Here is a 22,087-nt window from a genome sequence, read left to right as displayed (position 1 = left end):
AGTTTGTAGTGGAGAGCCATTTGTGACATTACACCAGCCTTTTGCACAAGGTCAGCAGCAGTAGCTTTCTCCTCGTACACAGGATTGTTCTAGGCATTACCCTCCTCAGCGTTAGCTTGAGAGAGTCGGTTGCAAGCAGATATCAATGTACTGCCCCACATCCTCTCCTGTGCTCCTGGGCAGAGCTTGGCTGCCTCAAGCAGCCAGGTCTCTAGCATTTTATACAGAGTCCTTCTTTGATTTGGGTTTGCACCCCTTTTGGAGGGAGCTGGGTACTCTAACATCCTCAATACCAGGCACTGAAATCAGGTTTTCCAGTTCTCAGCACTTGCTAGTCTCACTTGCTCAAAAGCGCACCAGCAAGCATCCTGGTGGGAAGTAAGCTTATTCTCCGAAAGTCTGGGCCATGAAGGTCACATGTTTGAGGTGGGATCTTTTGAAAGTCAGACCTTGAATGTACAGGTGGCTTAACTGATCTCGGTGCAAATGCTGGTGACCTTTTTTCCCCTTCAATAAATTAAAGGTTAAATCTGCATAATTTATTTGGTAGTTATTTAGATCATCACTTCTTTCCACTCACATTTGTATGAACTTATGTTCAGTTTAAAAAAAAACCAAACATCCCTGCAGAGGCAGAGATGGAGGGTATAGGCAGAGGGGAATCCTCGTCACAATGAGCTTCATTAAACTGTGGAACTCATTAACACACCATACTGTGAATGTGAAATCTCATGCAAGTTTTTTTGGGGGGAAAAAAGAATTAGTGTTAGAGAAGGAAAATGCAGCAAGGTTAGTTAAACATTGCAAAAGAGCATTCACTGCATTTGGAGAAACTCCTGTCAGGAACCAGAAGCCTGGAAGGGGTGGCCTTTGCTCACTCTGACACTCTTGACTTTTTTCCTTCTTTGAAATAAAATTTTCTTTGCATTTTCTAAATGGAATTAAAATGTACTGCACTTAACTGCAGCTTCAGGAAAGATAAAGACTCAATTAATTTGTTGCTTGAGAGATTTAAGAGGCAGAGATATTTAGAAATACTTCTGAGCATTACAAGAATGTTTTCACTCAGTCCAAGTTTTGGGTAATTTGTTTTTGGAATTTGCTTACACTGGCTGTTGTTTTTCTGGCAGGTAACACTGCACCTCAGCACAAAGAACATTATCATTGAACATGGATTTGTTATCATTAAATATTTTAAAAGAAAAAAATGCTTATGCTTTTAGAATAGTTTTGGAGACTTAAGTTGTCTGAAGTTGTAGATATAACCATTGAAAATATAGTCACTTTCTGTATTTATTTTTCTAGCTTGTCGGGAAGCTTATTTGTTCCCGCCTGTTTGCTACAATTCTTCAGTAACAAAGTTTACAAGTTTACAATGTGTAATCTTGTAACTATATGAAACAAATCTTAAAATGGTGGGAGGAGTGATAGGTTCCACTGCCTATGGCTTCTCAGAAGTCTTTCAATTTGATCCAGTGAGTAACTGAAAAAAAATCACTTATACGATTTATACCAACAGCATCCAAAACCATTCATGCCTGTTGTAGAGAACATGTAGAGAGATCTCAAATGCAGCGAAAGCCAAAGGCTTTCTGTTCATTTTGGGTTTGGTTTTTGTTTGTTTGTTTGTTTTGCTTTTGGGGTTACACATCTAAGGTAATATTGGAGAAGTTTGGGGTTTGGTTTAGCTTTTCTTAAAATTTGAGGATGTATTTCATTGAGACTCACATGTTGTACTTCTGACTTTTTTTTGAAAAACTATTTAACTTGGAGGTGTTTATATTTCAGCTTGTTTTGGGGAAAATAGTCATAAATAAATATTGGTTGTTATTACTCAGCCTGATGTTCAGATTGAAGTTTGCTTCGGTTGGAGATATTGAGAAATGTCGGGGGGTGGGAGAATCTTGGAGTTTTTCCTACCTGTATTAGTACATCTACTAAAATTATTAGCTCTGTAAGTTAAGTTAACTGTAGAACGTGTAGCCAAACTCATTAAAAAAAAAACCCAAATCTGTGCAGCTATGTGTATGGTCTTTGTTTTTCAGAATTTTTTTTAAAATAACTTTGTAGTTGTTGAACTAATTGTTACTAAGGAAATGAAACTAATTATATAATAAAAATATTCAGGGACAACATTGATGAGATGAAATAGTTACTCATCTCTGGAGAGCTTTTTAAATTGCTGTTGCATTCCTAGCAGAGAAATGTTATTCTTGTTAATAGAGTGGTTGTTGGATATTGCTGCATAGTGAATGAACTGTTCATCACTGCTTAAACTACCCCAAATGCAAATGTTTCTTCAACCAGTGTGATAAGTATTGCCTAGTTATCTAGCAGGAATGGCTGGTAATTAGTACATGCTTGCTGATTATTTCTGATATCCATGAGGGGTGTTCTTAATCAAAGTTATTGCAAATAAAGTAAATATCTGTGAGCCAAACTGTCACTAAGGGAAGGGTTTGAAGTATTTCATTAGGGTACTGTGGGGTCCATCGGTGCGTTAAAATGTATTTGCATTGGCGCTTCTGTCTTACAGATTACGTTTTATAAATAAACTAATATACAAAGCACATAACTTTGCAAAGGGCTTTCTGCTGGTTTATGTACTTTGGTCATTGCTAGCCTTTCTTTTCCTTTGGCTGCAGTTTCTAACCTGTTTGAATACCATTGCTTCGGTCACACTGAAGAGTCTTTACTGAGTTAGAAAATGGGGTGGGGGAAAATCGTTGTATATTTACATATATTTGCTGTATGTCTTATATGTATGCCTAAACCACGTCTTTATCTTTTCCTCTTAGGTTGAGTGAATGCCTTTATTCTGAGATTTAATTTGGAAATAAGATCAGATATTTCTTGCTTGATCTGACTAAATTTTACCTGTACTAAAGTAGAAATTCTTTTCTTCTTCTTCCTTTCCCTCTCTTGCTCCTCAAAACTTTATCTCAGTCCCTACCACAGCCGCTAGCACTCCTGATGCTGTTGACAAGTACTTGGAGACACCTGGGGATGAGAATGAACATGCCCATTTCCAGAAAGCCAAGGAAAGACTTGAAGCTAAGCATCGTGAAAGGATGTCTCAGGTATGGGAGATTCCTTTATTTCTAAATATGAGAGGGACTTCTGTCTGTCAAATCACAAGCTTGGAGTCCATCGTTTTCTTATTGCCTCTTTGCAATGTTGTAAATACACCATTTACTGCCTTTCTGACTCTCATCTGAGATTTCAGCTGGTTGGGACATGTATTTGTGGTCGGGTCACAGCTGCAGTCCTAAGTCACCGCAGTTATTTGTGCTGGTAAAAGAGGAAAAAAAAAGTCTGTTAAAAATTGCTCTCATTTTTGTGGAAGACTGTTTGGTTTGTGAGATTATTCTTGTTTCTGAGTAAAGAACTTGATCATTGTATTAGTTGTCCTCCCTTTGCAGCAGCTGAGCTGTGTGTAGGCATATATGGCTGTGCCCTGGTGTAACGTAAGATTGTGTATATTCATCTCATGGTCTTGAGCCTTAAAATACATTTAAGCCAAAGAAAAGAGGAAAAAATAGTGGTTTTGAATTGAACCATAGTCCAACAGAATCAACCCTTTTCTTTCCTTTAACCAAAAAGATCAGTGTAGCCTGAAAGTGGTTTTAAACTTATTGAACACTAAGAGATGAGCTACCCACTCTCTCAGAAATAGTTCAATAGCAGTGCCTATAAAAATTGTCACAGTAATGCTCTAATTGCTAGAAAGAAAAAGTATAAGATTTCAAAAGGAAAGCCTGTAGTATGTGTTTTTTTAGGTTGGAACCACAAAAATTAAAGTAGTATAGTTCAGATGCACTGTATATATCTGTGTAACTGTTTTACTATCATTTTTCATTGAAACTTTGTTTTCCCCAGTTGCGTTTTCATTATTTCTGTGTATGGCTGACATCTTTAGCTCTGTGCTAAAATGTTTGAGTAGCCCTGAAATGAAGCTGTTAGCATAAGTCCCCATCTACTGGCACTGTAGCTATGCCTGGCACTTTTCTAATAAATAGAGCAGGGCATCTTAACTGAAGCAGTCATCTGCTCAGTGCAAACCACATGCTGAGAATATGACACTTAATAAATAGGAAGATGCTCCTCATCTGCATCCACTTGGGAAGTGGTGTAGCACAAACAAGCTGTCTCCTCCTTAAATAGCAAAAATAATATTGATTTACTGATTTTAAAAGTGTTATTTCCTTTCCTCTGGAAGATTAACAACTTCGTTAAAACAACCAGTAGCCGAGGTGTGAGTGTTGATGAGTGTGGGCATGTGCAGTGCCTGGCTCGGCACTGGCCTGAAGCCGTGGGATGAGTTCAGAAGGAGGCGAGCTGAGGGTGGTTCATGAGGCATCTGTGCACCTGCCATGGGAGCAGCTCATCCCAGTCCTCTTCTAACAAACTTCTACATGCCTTTAGTATTTTGGGAAGGGTAGGCTGGGAATCAGGAGCGTAAAACGTGCACACAGCCTGCCTGCTGGCGGGAGAGCAGTCCTACTCCGGCTAGGCACACAGAGGGTTGGCGGTAGTGTAGTCATCACCCTGTTATGAACTCCCCTGGAAATAGCCTGTTTTTAAAATCCACCATAGGGACAGATGTCCTGAAAGCAAAGGTCAGGCAGTGCATAAGGCAGGTTTTCCAGAAACAGTCCTCAGATTCTCACCATGGTTTCAAGTTTGTCTCCTGAGTCCCAATAGGTGAAGGTTAAGCTGAGTATTTAAAGGCAGTATGTGGGTGAACTCCATCTTTTCTGTTTTCTACAAAGCTGATGGTTTATGCAAAAGAGCTAATAGATGCACCAGCGCCCAGAAATCGTCATAGAGACCGTGCAATCAGTTCTTGAGGCCAGCAAAATTAACTGTGGGAAGTGCTGAACCATGGTATCGGAAAACTTCTGGGTAAATGCACTGCACATTTTACCATGAGCTTTTGGGGCAACCTCGTAAGTGAAGGCTGGGGTTCAAGGGTATGATTGAAGATCTGGTGCTGCCATGCATTCTGCCCTCGTTAGCACATTCCCAGCCATCCTTTCTGTCAGCGCTAATGAGCATGCAGCTGCGGGGTGAGGCAGGTCAGCTCCCTTATCTCACTGCAATGTTGCTGTTACAAAAAAAAGTGAAATAATCAACTCTGGCCAGTTCAGCAAACTAAATCAGACCTAGGAAACACTAGCACGATAGGAACATCAAGAAAGAAACATCTTTGTTCTTTAATTTGCTTAAGCTGCTTATGAATTCACAGCTTCAAGTATATATGTTTTGAAATACACAGAACCCCTGCAGAGTCCTGAGAAAAGAGTTAATAAATCTTTAAAAATTACTTTCCCTTCTGTGAGTAATGTTTTGTACAGTATTGAACTAGCATCTCCCAGTTAACATTTCAAATGTTCAAAAAATATAAGATCTTACGGAGAAGTAGAAAAGCCAGCTAGTTTACCATTCTGTTTCCCCACGTGAACTGTGGGACGTCTGTGTCCCATACCACTGGTCTTCTTTTCTGGCAATTTATTTTAAAATTGCTTTTTTACATTTTCTTTAGGATCACGTATGTTCTTAAAACATATTTAAGTAAAAATTAATATGAAATTGTTACTTGGCATGTTAAAAACAATGCTTTTTCAATAAGCTTTTGCTGTCATTTTTTTTCTCTTAATAAAAAGTTAGCAAGAGAGAATCACTATCTAAGTTCTCCAGCTACACAGAACTTTTTTTTTTTAAACTCCAAGTCCCATTTTTTCAAAGCTGATAAATGGAAGCTTATGAAGCAGCAGGAATACTTGATTTTCTTCTGTTAAAAAGAGAAGATATGACCAATAGTTTTAGGGAAATGATCAAGTCATTTTTTTAATCTCAGCAATACCATAATCTGAATTAAACTGGTTTGTTCACAAAACACAAATTTAAAATGGTGTTTCATTTGTTACACACTGTACCTTGCAGCAGCCCATTAACTAATAAAAAAAATCAGATGCATTCTAGTTCACATAGAAAGTACACTCATCTAAGGAGTAGGGAAGTTATCACTAAAAAATTTGAATTCAATTAAGTATTTTATTCAAAACATGTCATTGTGACAAATATAGATATTCTGTATGTCTTCTTTCTAAGATTTACCTTTGTTTACCATGAAATTCTGACAACTCATGTTTCTTTTCCTCTTACACAAAGATATTCACACAGGCAGCAGACCCAGCTTCTGCCGGTGGTTGTGTTGGTTCTAAAAAATCTCCAAAAAGACTCTTATGAGGCAATTCTTTGCTCTTTTTGTACAATGACCTGACACACCTCTGGTTCAGACTGTTTCAGTCCCTTCTGCTCTTAATTGTCTCTCCCTTTAGACTACAGACCATGAAAGTTATTCTTTCTTTACATTTTTACCACACCTGGAGCAACAAGGCTTATAAACTTTCCTAGGCAGTACTGTAAAGAGAATTATATTGGTATACAATTTCAAGCCTTTGCCAAGAATTATTAATGCAACTCCAAATAACAGTATATCCATTAAGCAATGCACATGTGATCTTTAAATGTTTACTGTTGTCTGACATGTAACGGGGTGATTGTGCTAACTGGTTTCAGGATGTTGTGGTTTCCTGTTTGGTCAATTCCCCTTTTCCTCTTTGTCTTGCCCATTTGTATAAGTCCTGTACAGCTCTCTGACTTAAATAGTTGCTGCTAAATAGCCTGGTGGAACCAGATGTTGAACCTTACTCAAGGTAGCAGTATATTTATGTGTTTCTGTCCTCAGACATCTAGTGACATCCTCATGTCTTAAATTTTCTTTTGCTCTGGCTGTTTACAATATTTTAGGAATCATAACATGTACAGCATTTAGAATAGGAACTTAATGATACCTTGCCTCCTAGAATAGTCTGCCTCTTGGAAATTTATTTCCGGATCTGGCATCTGAAAATACTGCAGTCCTCAAGCAGCCTGAACAGGGCTTGTGTTATGTTCAAGATCTCTTTTTTTTTTTTTTTAATGGATCATTGCATGCCACTAGTTTCACCATCCTGGAAAGGTCTTCATCTTCAGCTGATTTTCAGTGCCAGTGGCACCATAGAATCACAGAAAGGTTTGGTTTGTAAAGGATGTTAAAGATCCAGTTCCAAACTCCTTGCCATGGGCAGGGATTTTTTTCACTGTATCAGGTTTCTCAGAGCCTCCTTCCACCTGACCTTGGACACTCCTAGGGAGGGGGAATGCACAGCTTCCCTGGGCAACCTATTACAGTGCCTCACCACCCTCATATCCAGGTTTTCATCCACCGGGACTCCCAAGTCTTTCTCAGCACAGCTCGTCGCTCATTCACTCGTCACCTAGCCTGCATTCGTATTTGGGATTGTGATGACCGTGAGGGACCCATCAGACAGGAGCTGAGTGGTGTAGACTCAACTTGCTGGCACGAGAACAAGCAGGTCTAATTTGTCCTGCCTTTGGTATTGGTCTTGGTAATTTCAGCCATGCATGGAGACTGTGAGCTTTTCTAAAATCCCTTTTAGAAAGGGTATCTTTGACTATTTCTATTGAATTGTGGGGGTTTGGTGAGAAAGAAAGAAAATGCATGTTTTGAGCAACTGCTTCTGGGTTTCTTCCATCTTCTGACTCAGTGCTAATCCTGCAGATAAACAAGCGTCTGTGTGCAGTGCATTTGGTGAGAGCAATTGTTCCTGCATAGAAGGTGTTATCTGAGGACATTGCTATGTAGGTGTGAAATAAGTGAAGTCCTTAAGTAAGACCACAATAAGGTTTCAGATGTCATGGGCAGCAAGTTGAGAGCAACTCTTTTCCTGACCATTGAATACTGTCATATTTTGCAAGAGGAGGTGGCTTCTCATATTGCTGGAGTGAACGGTACTGAAAGTTCTGCATCATTTTTCTGTCAACATTGTACTTGAGATATAAGTATATTCAGTTCTTGAAGTGTTTGACAACTCTTTATGGACAGACTAGCACAAATTGCATATAATTCGTGATCTGTCCTGCTCCAAGGCCAGCAGTGTAGTCCGAATAAATCTTAGAATTTTTATGGTACCACAGAAAGAGCCCATTAGAAAGAGTTGAAATTCATTTGTGTTGACCAAGGACATACAATAGATGGGAGCAGTTTCCTTTGTCTGAGATGAAAACAGGCTGGTGTGTTCACCCCTAGAGACCTCTTGTTCCCTTGCTTGAGGGTTGGTTAATGGCTGTGTCGCTTCACAGTGGAATTGTAAGAGCTTGGCATGATGTTCAGACACAGAAGTACTGTCTTTGTTTAATTTAATAACAGGATCCTACCTTTGTTAAATGTTGTAACTGCTTTTTTAATAGGGATAAAAGGAGGAGAGGAATATAAAAAGATGACTGTCAGAGCTGCAGTGTTTAGCTGTGCTAAGCCCTGAGACGAGAGGAAAATGCAAAAGTCACACTCCTTTTTTTGTTCATTAGGTCATGAGGGAGTGGGAAGAGGCAGAACGCCAAGCAAAGAACTTGCCAAAGGCTGACAAGAAAGCTGTTATCCAGGTAAAGGAAAATGCAACCACAACCTTACGCATTTGGGCCACAGTGAAAATATGAGGGGTGCTGGATGTGCTATAATTTTAAAACCTACATCTGTGGGGATTTAATGTTTTTCTCTGCCCTTACTTGTAGCTATTTTTGTTTCCAGCTGTTAGTGGCTGCCAAGTTGTCTCTATACTTTGCAGCCAGTCTGTGAAACAGCAGTGCAGGACATCAGTGATGACTGCATGGAGGGGTAGAATTTCACTTGAATTGATTTGCCTTCACTGAGAACTGAAAACTGTTCCAGCGGGTCTCTTTCAAAATTTAGGTTGTGATAAACTAATACAAACGACAGAACCTTAGCTCAAAGAAGAGATCAAAATGGGATTTAAGGAAGAAATCACCATCAGTTTTATCTGAAAGAAACCCTCAGCTGAAAATTCTTTTATCCAAAATCATACTATAATTAAAAAAATTCTGACAAGCCAGACACTCCTTGAATCTTACTGTGGCTCTGTCAGGTATTATTCTGTACTGCTAGAATGATTTCAATACAAAACTATAAAAAGGTAAAATTCAGAACCAGGTTGCGTTGCACTTTTATCTCCCACAGCTTTGCTCTCTGTGCATTTTACCCAATCAGTCTTTTCCTTTATTGGAATAAGTTTGGGCTCAGTTCTTCTTAGAGGTGGACAGTTTGTAAGAAATTTTAGTGACTGTGTTCTGACTGGATTTTTTTTTCCCCCCGTGTCCATTTGCTGGTGAAGTCATGTTGATACTCGTGATGGCAGGGGATATATGTTTGCCAAAGTCCACCCTCCTCCAGGCACAATGCCCCAGCACTGAACCACTGTCTCAGGGGGTAAATGAAGGATTCAGCGGTGGTTGTGCTGAGCGTGTCATAATATTTGATTAAATTAATAAAATATGGCCAGGTGTTCAGGAATACAGGGTGTCGGCAGTTCCCGCTGAAATCAATAAAAGGTGCATTCAGTGCAGTGTTCTTGGGAGTCAAGCTAAACTAGCCTGGGGAAAGATTTTGGTGGTTTGCAGACAAAGGTGTTCACGTCCGTTGGTCTCTGCTGGTGTCTTCACTGTTACTGTTGTGATGGATGTTTTTTTCAGCATTTCCAGGAGAAAGTGGAATCACTGGAACAAGAAGCAGCAAATGAAAGACAACAGCTGGTGGAGACTCATATGGCACGGGTGGAAGCCATGCTGAATGACCGTCGCCGCATTGCTCTGGAGAACTATATCACAGCCCTGCAGACTGTCCCACCCAGGGTAAGTGCATTACCACAAGCTGTGTCAAAATCAGTGTAGTTGTCCTGGGGAGAAAGAAATTGTGCCCAGGTATGGTACAGCAATGGAGCACTTGGAAAGTCTGTGTTCCCTGTGCCAGAGCTACTGCAGCAGTCAGCCAGTTTGAAAGTTAAAAGTTCAGGCTTTGTGTGTACATACCTATAGATATATAGATACATACATACATGAAGGTACTTAAGCAAATAGCGTGGAAGAGATTTGGTTGTCAGAAATTGTACCCGTTCACAGATCCTGCAGAAGGATGGTGAAGCATCTCTCCAAGTGGTGCACACACAGTAGGACGCTTCATCATATCAAGATAGGCCTTAAGGATGAGAGTGGTTGTGATTTTCTGTTTTGTTTGTTGAACTGTTGAAATGTTTGGTGAAGGATCTTTTGAGGATTGTTGAATGATGTGAAGATAACACACTAGCAATTCAAAGTTGTCTGGCTATTGGCGAGTGTAAGCACTAAGTTGCAAATGTGAATTGAATGGAATTTGTAATAACACCCTATCTGTGATGTTTTATTCACTACCAGTATAACTGTTCTGTGGCCTCCAGAAGAAAAGAATTTGCACAACACTGGGAAAACAGTCAAGTGTTTTATATACCTCTCACCTCTTGAACACTTCCTAGATGAAAAAAACATAGTGTTTTGAAAAGGCTTTTGGGTCAGCAGCGTAAGATGTAACCATTGACCCTGGATTTGTCTTCACAGCCATCAATATGGCTAACCTGGTAAATTATATGTTCAAAGTGAATTTCCTTCTGCAGAGAAACCTCTGTATTCAGTGAGCGTGGAAGACTGATCATCATATTAATTCTTTATCATCAAACTTATTCTGCACCCCATGGTGCAAAACTTTCTTGTTTTTACTGTGTGCCAAATAGAAGAAAAATCTTAGATGAAAGTGTCATAGGGAGACTGCAGAGTAGTCGTAAGAAGAGTTAGTATGCATTTTGCAACACAGCATTTGTGGAAAATTAAGTAAGTCTGTATTAAATTGGCAGAGAACATTGTCTGGTCTGAGTGCAAGATGTAAATTGTAACATCAGACTGTTGTGAGAGTAGTGAAGGGCTTGAACTCAAGTGTCTCATTAGCAGACACATTAGCGAGTTACCAGCTGGGATGCAGCTTTCTTTAGGAAGCAGGAGACTGCAGCTCAGAACTACGTGTGAGATGGGGTGAGTGCATAGACTGTCTGCAGGTTTTGTTTACTGTCTTGTGATGTCACTTTGGTTAGTTCACCTAAGGTACAATTTCACATTAGGCTTTAGCCAGTCAGCTGATGCTCTGAAGTTGAGTCTTGTGCAAATGTAATCCTGTCTGAAAAGTATCCCAGAAAAATTATTTGATTTCAAGTTATGTGTCGATCAGGCTGGCGGGCTGGTTCTGTGCATATCTGAGATTGTGGAAAGTGAAGATGGGGACCACACATAAAGCAGAATGGTCTCTAGAGCTACCAAAATGTGCGGCTTCATTCCTGGAACAAAGGAGCTCGACCTTTTGGCTTTGTGGGACACAGATGACATCTCCACTGGAGGAAAAAAAGGAAAAAAAAAAGTGAACATCAGCTGCAGAAAACTACAGGGCAAAAATGTTAACACTGACTTTGGGACCAGAAAAACCTGCATTTTATGCTTGGTTTGCTTGTAGTCAGCTCCTAGGACATTTAAATTAATAATACATCTACTCTGTCAGTGAGAGAGCATCAGACATGAAAGACTGTGTCACAGAACACTGATACGTAACTCCAGTAGAAGGAAATTTTGAAAGTACTCTTTGAAGACTGAGGTGCATCCTGTATTGTGTCCCTAGAAAAGCCAATTGTTCTGAAAGGAGCAGGCAGCAAGCAGGAAAGTAAGTTCAGTTGAAGGTGCTACGAAACAAGGGCTCATCTCAAAACTAGTGGGGGTGAACAGTTTAAAGATACTATTTTTCAAACTGTTTCTTCACCGGTCCTGTTGATGGTACTGTTCTTGCCTCAGAGGTTTTTGGCTGTGTGCTCTGTAGCTGCTGACAGCTCAGGCATGTACCTCTTAACTGCTCGTCAGGTGTGTGCCAAAATGCATGAAAAACCTAACCTTGAATTTTGCAGGAGGATTTGTCTGGTTTTATTGTGGGGCAGAGGGTGAAACCTGAGGAGTGATTGATACTAGCTGAACAGCCTAATGAATGAATCCATTCTACTAGCTGCTTTGCAGGATATGGAGCCAGAAATCTGAATACACTGTTGGATCCAAACTTCAGCTGCTTAGTCAAAGAGAAAGTGGGATTAATGGAAAATTCAACTCTGATACCCAAGCTGTATTTCTCTCTGGCAATTCCCTAGTAAACTAAAAGTGCATTTGATGCAATTGCATTGTCTTTAGGAGAGTAAGTCATAACCATACTGGAGAGTTGTTAAGTAATCTTACAAAAGGAAGGTTTCTCTGGAGTTGTCCAAAAGTATTTTTAAGAACCCCCTTCCATTGCCTGCTGCGAGTTACATGGTTTGCTATTAGTATGTTTACTACAAAATTTAGTTCTGAATTTATAAAGTGATAGAATCTCTTTCTGTAAAGGTATAAAGACAGATTTGGGGTTTAAATTGAAAAATTAAGTTAGGGTTGTTTGGTTCTTTTTAGACTATGTGTTTTATACACACAGCTAGGAGGGTTTACTGTAAGACTTATGTGTGTGTGTATACAATGTATATAGATGTGTGCGTGTGTAAAATGTATATTCCATGTGATGTTTAATCATTTGGGCATCATTTGTACTTGATTTCCCAAGCAGGAATTCATTTTGCTTTTGTATGTCTAGAAATATCCATGACCAGTCTTTGCCTGCAGATCAGTTATTGTAGGAACACAGCAAGTCTGGCACTTTCAGTGCCGTCAGACTGGATCATGGATGTAAAGCATTGTTCTGTGTGTGACAAAATCCGGATCCACTGAGAAATCCTGTTTTCTGGATCTATACAGATCATATGTTCAACGTGTAGCCTCTTCATGGGAGCTGAAGAGAAACTTCCTCATGCTCCAAGTCCTTGAACTATGGACACGGGGAAGCTAGAAAAGTATATGAGAAGAAATATCATCATTTACTTGCTTCTGTGGAGTCAGCTTTACTTGTAGGGTAGGAATATACAGAACTAGGGGAGCCTTTGGTCTGGGCCAGTAGTATAGTCATATTCTTATACATGCCAAGAAAATCAGTGGTTTTCAGTGCCGGTATGCCTAAAACTGCAAAGAATTCAGAATCCTTTATTAATAACTTCTGTGTGAGATCAAAAACTTTAACTGCAGATTTTTTCAGATGCTAGGCAGGTGACTGCCCAATGCCAGTGTCTGAGGACTGCTTCAGTGTACCACTCTGAGCAGCAAGGGAGTCAGGTAGCGTATAGAGATGAAATTGCATAGCTTCAAGGTCTACTAGAAAACAAAATTGTGCAAAACAAAAAAAAAATTGTACTATTGTTCTGTTCTCAGAAGAACTGTCACACAGGCTGTGCAGAAACTTTAACATTTGATCCTCATTCCTGATGCAGCTTAGCTGCACTGCTATATTTTGTTGCCTTTGAAAATGGAATGCAGCTGTTCAGTATCCAGTGTCAAAATGCTGTGTAGTTTCATCCTGCTTGATGGCCTTACTAGAGAAAAGGAGGATTAATGGCAGCTGGATCCAATATGCCTTTAGTTTTTAAAACAGTTGGAAATTTTACCCTTCATTTTGCAAGTTAAATAGTGGAATTCAAATCCATCATTCTCTGCGAGGAGGTTGATTGTATAATTTGTTTATATTCCCTCTTTCACATGCATGTCAAATTTTGCTGGATTTATGTCTGCTTAATCTTCATGGGTAAGAGATGCCTGATCTCTGTGGGAAGCCAATGGAGAGGGGCAAAGAGAAGCAGAAAAGAAATCCAGCTCCTAGTGGTGAAATAAAGGGTTTCAGAGCAATGAAGCATACAGGAAAGCTTTGAAAGGTAATTAATTAACCTCCTTACTTTGCACATAGAGTGAAGCGAGTATAGAATGATTAAAATTGGTTTAAAATGCTTCTCTTTTAATTCAGCACCATGTTACCGAGATGTAAATTATTACTAAACAGAGCAGGATCATTGGGATCAATGCTAGAATATACCTAATGTGTTTGAAATTTTCTGCTGTGTTTTTTTTTCTCATTATACTCAGAATTTCCTCTAGTACCTTTTGTGCTCTGGGAGCAGTGTCCATTCATACAGAGAGAGCACAGTGCAGGCTGAAACTAGTGGAGTTTCACTATTTGGACATGGAAGAGGGATCTGCAGAGGGCCCCTTAGTCAGTGCCTCTGCCTTCAGGAAGCTCAGAATCTTTCCTGAGTCCAATGAGATTGCTGTGGAAATATGCAGTTGGAGACGGGCCAAAGCATCACTGCTGATCTGGGGATAAAAATCCTCCTGTGCCATAGGAAAGAGCAGCACAGCTCTAATACTCCACCCTTTAGCTTCGCTTCTTTAAACCCATAAACTTACAGCTGTGGAATTTCTCACATACACTTAAGTAGGTAGGATCTTACGAAACAGGCGGTATGGATTTTTTGTAAACCAGGTCAGACTTTGAAAAATGTGGTCACCTAACACCATTTTCCAGCAGCTTCTGAGGCTTTTGTGTGAATAAATCCAGGCTGCCTTGGGTTTTTCCCCAGTCTGTGAGCTTGAGCATATGTTATAGTCATACACCTAGGCTTGGTGGTAGATTTTTTCGTACAAACGAACTGAGGACAGTAGAGGCAGTTCCAGATGGGTATTAAGTTCTGCATAACCATGGAAGGTTCGTTATATCTAAAATGCAAAGTTTTAAAAGAGTGAGGACAAACAGAATTAGTCAAAGTTGAGCAAGTTCAAAGTCTGAAAAGCAAATGATGAGATTGCATCAAATACTGTTTCCATTTTATTCTGCCTCAAGAAAAGTCCTTGGGAGGATAGGCAAAGGGCAGTTTTGAGTACTGTTATAGCCATGTATTTGTGATGCATGAGGTAACATGTTTTCTTATACATTATCTGAAATTATGAAAAAGCATCTTTAACTCCACATGAAAGGTAGCTGGGTGGGAGTTTAGTTTTGTCTCATCCATGAGTGAAAAGTCTAGCATTCATCATAGCCAGCCTTTCTTGTGTGTTCCTAAAATAAACTACTATGCCTGTATCAAACATGACCAGCAAGGTAATGACATAGCAGGTAAAATATACACCTAATATGATAACCAAGGTGTTCCTGATAAGTGAATGAAAAGAAGCAATTGTTCCACATTTCAAGAGCAGTAATTAGAAAGGTCTGGTGATTGATTCTTCTCTAAAGGCAAGATTAAATAACACAGTACAGCATTTTGAAACTTTCCTCTCTGAATTAGAGAGAATTTTGATCAAAATGACAAGCCAGCTCAGAATTTCCCATGGAAGTTCCATGGTGCAGAATCAGGAAATTGTATTTGAAACGCACAGAAGCACTTGAATATGATTTTGTGTTGTTTCTCTATAATAAGTATTTTAGATTTCGTTGGGGAGAGTGTAAGTTGGATTTATAGCAATTTAAACTACATTTGATATTTCCATTTTCCAAGCTCAATGAAATTGCACTGTTTCATCACTCCCTTAAACTCTGAAACAGTAGAGTAGAGTAGAATCGATGCAGAGTTCATGAGGGAGGCATCTGCATCCATATATATTAATATCATATCCACATATTCACATCCACTCTGTCGAGATCCCACCTGGAGTACTGCATCCAGCTCTGGAGCCCTCAGCACAGGAAGGACATAGACCTGTTGGAGTGGGTTCAGAGGAATGCCACAAAAATGATCAGAGGGCTGGAACACCTCTCCTGTGAAGAAAGAGAGATGAGGTTGTTCAGCATGGAGAAGACTGCAGGGAAACATTATTGCAGCCTTTCAGTACTTAAAAGGGGCCTACATGAACCTCAGGACAGGCTTCTTAGCAGGGCTTGTTGCAATGGGACAAGGCGTAATGGTTTTAAATTAAAAGAGGGCTAGATTCAGACTAGATGTAAGGAAGACATTTTTTACTCTGAGGGTGGTGAAACCCTGGAACATGTTAGTTAGAGAGGTGGTGAAATCCTATCCCTGGAAACATTCAAGGTCAGGTTGGACAGGGCTCTGAGCAACCTCATCTAGTTGAAGATGTCTTTGACCTGTAAAAGTCCTCTCCAACCCAAACTATTCTATGATTCTATGATACCTATGTGTATGCATTTCATTTACTAGAAAATGTTATTCAACCTTCTAGATCTCATAGAGGATTCCTTTATGGGATTGACGTTATCTTGATGCTGATGCCACCTGAAATAAAGACCCTTGATTACAGAGACAGTGGGGCTAGAACTCGCCACCAGGTAGCTAAGGAGCCATCAGGAGTTCCTACTTCATTTGGGCTTCTCTTGAACAGTTGAGAACTGTACAAATTGGAAACTGTTAACCAGCTATCAGGACTACCGAGTTAAACTTTCAAACCAGGGTGGTTCACTACAGGTCCTTAATCTTCCCTGGTGCTTATTTGTATTCACAGAAAGAACTGTCTTCCAAAGAAGAGAGTAAGGCATATGCCCTACAGTTTGGGTAGAAAGCCTAGATAGTCTACACAGACTGCATAAATAGTCTGTGAATATGTCTACTGTGTACCAAAGGAATGCATGGTAGTCCCAATATGCTCACAAAAAATGTATATAAAATAATACTTGGACAACATTCTCCAGCATAAACAGGATTTTAAACTAACAATTAGAGTACCTACACACATGAGTATGTCTGATGGTCTGTCACAGTAGCTTGTGAAAAAGCTACAATTGATCTGTGCTTAGTTTTAAATAAAAAGTGGGTATTTGAATCTGCTGAAAAGGGGGAGCTTTGGAATGACATCCATGGGACCAAACAGCATGATAGTGTGTGCTTCACCCTGCATTGCCTGCTGTGTGCCTTGTTAAATGCATTCTGTCTTTCTTTCTGCATTTGTCCAAATAGTGAGTGTGTGCCATGAGACTAAGGACTCTTGAAATAATAGGCATTCTGAATTCTGTGCTGGGTGATGTTGCTTAGGAAGTCACTGTCCAGTCTTGTCACTGGATAAATTACAATTCCTGGCAGTGTTGGCCAGGGTAAGTGAAAGCATGGGAATAACGGAAGTCATGTTGGGAGTATCCTGGTCGCTTTCAGAGGAAGACCGAAAAAAAAAAGCCAGCCAAACAAGTACAGACAACGGAAAATAGTGGAATTATTTCATGAGGGTGAGGTAGCGCCTGGTGGCTGACACAGGTTAGTTATTTTGCAAGATGTTTTTATTAAATGATTACAGATGTGAATACAATGAGTTTTCCCTGGTAAAACACACAGCAGAAATTCAAGTGCTAAACCCAGAATTTTTAGATGCAGTTCGGTGTTTGACACGTTAATTACAAAGAATGGGAGGTGCCAAGCTGGCATTGGGATGCGCCAGCCATTTGTTATTCTGCTGTAGACAGAGCTCAGGCCTCAGGAATTCAATTTAGTTGATAATAGCACCCCTTCTCTTTATAATTTAATCTGAAAGTTCCTGTTTATGGTCAAAGTAATAGAAAACCATGGATATAATAGCTTCAGGCACAGAGTCTGGTATTATCTTCTAAACCTGTGGAGCCTTCCTTCACCTCTGTGCTTGACCATTATTTGGCCCCTTGGCTCTACCATCACAAGAGTTCATAGCTCTGCTCGGCATACTAGATCTTGGGGAAAATCCTGCTGAAAATATCTCTGCAAAAAGTGCTTGTGTGGGTGGGATTTTTAAGCAGAACCATTTTACACATTTGAAGGGAAGTGTGCACGTAATGTATTATGGAGGTAAGATTTCGAATGAGAGATGCTTTTGCTGTAGCACCTCTGCTTCTGCTGTAGTAACTGTAGTAGCGATAGGTTGACAGTTCTAGGTACTGAGGATAAAATTATCAATTTTTAATTTTTTTTTATTTATTTTTTTACTATTTAAGTCGCATTCAGTTATAAAACTTGGTCCTCTTTTATGATAACTGCTGCGCTCGGGGATGCAAAGCCTGATGGAGAGCTCTTGTTGTCCATCACAAGCTCTCGCGGTTTAAGCCTTCAGCTCTGGCCCTGAAATTGTGAGGCAGTAGCATTGCAAAATCGTGGGGGAGGTTGGAGGTCTGACCTGATCCAGTGCAACTAGGACTTTGAGCAGTTACGTCTACCTGCTAGTGAGTTTCTAGTGATTTGTTTGGTTGGTTTTTTACCTTGAGAAAAAGCAAAATCACTGCCCTTGTAAGGTAACACGTTGCCTTTAATATTCTCTCTGCATTGTCCTATACTTGAATTATGGTTTTCTGCCGCCATCACAGGAAGATTTCTTGGCCAGAAACACTAACGGCACATGTATATCTCCTTTATAGAGATGAGTTTGAGGCATTTTGCAGTCTTTCAAAAGACGGTAAAGGTAGGCCACTTTACCCAAGTGACTGCTACTTGTAGTGGTATTTGATAGGTATTTTCAAGATTATGTCCTATTAATAAATCTGCTTGTGACTTTTAATGTAAAAGATTAGTTGACATATTACAAGGAATACAAGCATACTGAGGGAAGACAAAAAATATACACTTCTGGTGTTAGACATAACCCTTAAATTGGAGGAAATAAAATTGAAGAAATAAAAGTTAATCCTTTTCTCTCTAATCTCCCCAAACCTACTGTCTTGAGGTATTTTGGGGGCAAGGAAAAGTAATGCTTTCTGTGTTCAAAGTTTTCTTGTTATTAAGCTTTCTGGTCTTCTTGACTTTGTTCCTACAGAGGTTTGCAGTTGGCATTTCAGTTTGTTTTAGTATTACCATAACGTTGTGAGGATTGCTTACTTTCCAGTGTTTGTCCACAGTTTCTTTCAACTTGATCCTAAGGTGCTTGTCTTTTGGGGCTTGGGGTTATTTTCCTCATGAATGAATTTTCTTTCATGGAGCCACTAAATTTAATTCTTGGCTTCTCATCTCTCTATGGCTTCTCATCTCTATTTCTATCCAACAAATCTTCTTCAAATAACCTTTGTTTTACTGCCTTCAGACATCTTTACATCTGTTGCTTCTCTTAAGCTGAAGAGATTCTTAAATCTTTGAGCTCTGTAGCTTAGCATTCATCTCTTATGTAAATTTTAAATTAATTTTGGCTCTATATTTGTCCATGAATCTAAGTCTTCTTAAAGCTTCAGCTTCGCCCACAGTTCCTCCTGCTTTGGAAAGCTGCACACGAAGCCTTTGACACGTTTGTCACTTGCCCACCTTCTTTCGTGTATCTCTGCCAGTGCCCAGACCAGCTGTTCGCCACTCCTGCTCATTCTTTAATCTGCTGCACAGTAAGGTCACCTTTCCCTTTCTTCTGGCCTGCCTCAGCTTCATGCCTTCCACTGCTCAACAGTTTCAGGTAAGGTGCACAAACACGACAGCACAAGGAGAGTTGAGTGTGGGCATTGATTCCAGAATCCAACATAAACCCTGAGTTAAAAATTTACGTCTTAGCTGAATGATAGAGAATGCTTCCCTGTTTTGGCACTGTATTATACAGAGTAGGAAAGTATATAAAGGTATGCATTTCTTAGTCTTCAGTGCTCTTCCGTCTATGTATATTTTCGTGATCCCTTTAACTACAAATCTTTTCTTTGTTTGTATTCAGTTATATGCCTTAAAGTGTGTATCTAATAGTATTTTCTCATTAAAATCAATATATACGTAAGCTAAGATTTTTACAAAACCTGGCACCCAAACTGAATACCTTTGGAAGAACCAAGTAGATTGCTCTTTTTTTAAGTTTTGCAGTTGAGTCTAATGATTATTCCTTGGTTTAAATAGAGTAGTGCTTTCGCATGGTCTTCTGGGCAGCTGTTGGGCAGGTTACCTTCTAATTTTAATCTGAATGTGTGCATTCATTTTACTGTTGCTGAAACGTTCCAGTTATAAACTTTGTTGTTGCTGAAGTTTAACTGTAGTTGACAGATGTTGATATTGATGAGTATTCAGCATAGTAGAGCGCGTATGAGGAATATTTTAAATGCTTCTAGTGGAATCCATGTTTCAGGGGATCTTATGGAGAAGGATTTGCCTGGTGGTGGCAAAGGTTGTAAAACCGGGAGCTTGGATCAATGGGGACTTCCCAAGTTGGAGTAGAAGAGATGCAGAGTCTGATGGAGAGAAAAAAGCCCAGAGGAAGTTGATGTTGGATGTCCATTAACTAGCATGCTAAGGTGGCACTTGCTCTCTTGTTGGGGCAGTAGTACAGCAGTTAGACAAGGAAATGCAACAGGCAAACATCCCCCTTTGGAAGATGGGGAGGAAATCTGAAGACCTGCCCTAGGGACTGTATCTGCTACCTGCAACTAGTGTTCAGTGGTGCAGCCTGCTGAATGAGTTGAGTGAGTGAATGTTCCTTATAGTGGTCACACCTGCCTTCAGACAACAGCCGCAGGTACTGACTAGCCAAGTGATTTCAGTTTGTGATACATCTCCAGTGCAAGGAACAAAAACATGTGTTGTTCTAAGCTAAACTGATTTTTTTTTTGCCTGTTTATTCCCTGCAGCCTCGTCACGTATTCAACATGCTGAAGAAGTACGTGCGTGCTGAGCAGAAGGACAGGCAGCATACTCTCAAACACTTTGAACATGTCCGCATGGTAGACCCAAAGAAAGCTGCCCAAATCAGATCTCAGGTAATCTCCAGTAAGGTTTAATCTTGCTTGTTTGTTCATAACCATTGTGAATTTTCTGTCAACCTATTTTTAGAAAAATACCTGACTCCTTTCTGTGGATACCTTTACATGCAATAAAAAATAGTATGCTTTCTGACAGAAGATTAAGGCAGAGTGATGTAGGAATAGGGTGGGTATAATTTATCTTCTGAGGAGAACTGAAAAGTGGGTTTTCTGTCTATCCAGACAGTCAGTCAGTCGTGGGCATTTCCTGAGGAGGCTTTCAGCAAGTGAATGCCCAGAGTCTTTATTAGTGCTTTGGTAGATAATACCCCTGGAAAAATGTCAGTAATAGATTTAGTGACCACACATGGTTATGCTTCCCTCAGCTGAAGAGGCAGAACCAGAAGTGATATAGCCGTCTGACTGCAACCAACCTTTCTGTAGTCATCACAGAGGTACTTGTAATGCCTATAAATGCAATCACTGTGATGCACTCAAATTTTACGTGTTCTTTTAAAATAGGTACTGTAGTTCATGGCATCTTAACTGTTAAATATTACTGCAGGCCTCAATATATATGTTTTCGAACAGCATTTATGTTGCCTTTATAAATCATCAAGAGTGAGAAAGCAGAAAAAAAACCCAACGCTGAAGATGTAGCTGGCTTTCAAAACAGCAATTAAAATTGTAGGCACAATGGATAAACTGTAAAAAAAGATGTGCCGTAATCTGCAGAATCAGCTGCTGTTACCTCTGCAGGATGCAATGGGAAGCACTGTCCCAGCCACAGTTTTTGAGCACTAGATTATTTAATAGAAAAAAAAAACCAAAAACCAAAACAGTGCAGTTTTGCAGACTACAGATTGTGCCACAGCACAGGTGAAGAATGGAAACTGACATTTAGATACAAAAAGGGTAGTGTATTGTTTAGTGTATTATATCATAGGAATAAGTATTTCTACAGCATCTTTGCTTCTTGAATTGGTCAGAAGGTTGGGGAATATAGGCTGGAGGGTCTTATGGGGTATTTCTTTCAGTGGAAAATGGAAAACGTTTATTTTGTTCAAAAGCGTAAGTATTATATTTCAGTTTGAAGAAATCATACCTTTTTTTTCATTGAAGTTACTCTCTGCAAGCCATTTTCCTCTTTACACTTAATTTCCCTGTCAGTCTTCTAAGATACACCTCAATTTCCCTTTCTACTGAAGAGAGGTAATACTTGTGGAGAGTACCCAGGGGGAGCATATATCATGGGATGTCATGACTCAACCCAGAGCAGCGTGCGGGAACCTGAGGCAATGGAGTTGTAATCACATGAGATAATGCAGTAATGCTTCTGGGTAGAAATATTTTTATTTTTGGTCGAAAATGTTTGCAGACGTTTTTATGGAGAAAATTCAAGCTTTTTTCAGAGAGCTGTTTCTTTTTCCAATATGAGGATAAAAAAGAAAAAACAACACACAAAGAGCTGAAACCTTTTGAAGTAGCAATTATTGCACCTCACTTGGTTTGTGCGTTATGTAGAAACGTACTGGTGTGGGCAAATGTAAATGTTACTGAAAGGTAAATGAGGCTGTGGATTTCTGCCACAATAGTTGC

At 39.7% G+C, this 22,087-nt stretch overlaps 1 protein-coding gene across 3 annotated transcripts in view; it reads left to right on the top strand.

Moving 5' to 3' along the window:
- Nucleotides 1-22,087, top strand: part of APP (amyloid beta precursor protein) — a 214,461-nt gene that overhangs the window by 143,689 nt on the left and 48,685 nt on the right. For 2 of the 3 annotated variants that reach the window (XM_069870690.1, XM_069870673.1), the window contains 4 exons: nt 2,947-3,080; nt 8,437-8,511; nt 9,616-9,774; nt 20,378-20,506. In XM_069870690.1, the coding sequence (XP_069726791.1) occupies nt 2,947-3,080; nt 8,437-8,511; nt 9,616-9,774; nt 20,378-20,506 (497 nt within the window). The remainder of the gene's footprint in view (nt 1-2,946; nt 3,081-8,436; nt 8,512-9,615; nt 9,775-20,377; nt 20,507-22,087) is intronic. The other variant, XM_069870682.1, reaches the window with a different exon arrangement.

This window comes from Phaenicophaeus curvirostris, chromosome 1 (assembly GCF_032191515.1).
Source record: "Phaenicophaeus curvirostris isolate KB17595 chromosome 1, BPBGC_Pcur_1.0, whole genome shotgun sequence".
Lineage (NCBI taxonomy): Eukaryota > Metazoa > Chordata > Aves > Cuculiformes > Cuculidae > Phaenicophaeus > Phaenicophaeus curvirostris.
Note: the sequence above shows the minus strand (reverse complement) of the source record. Positions and strands in the feature narration are given on the sequence as shown.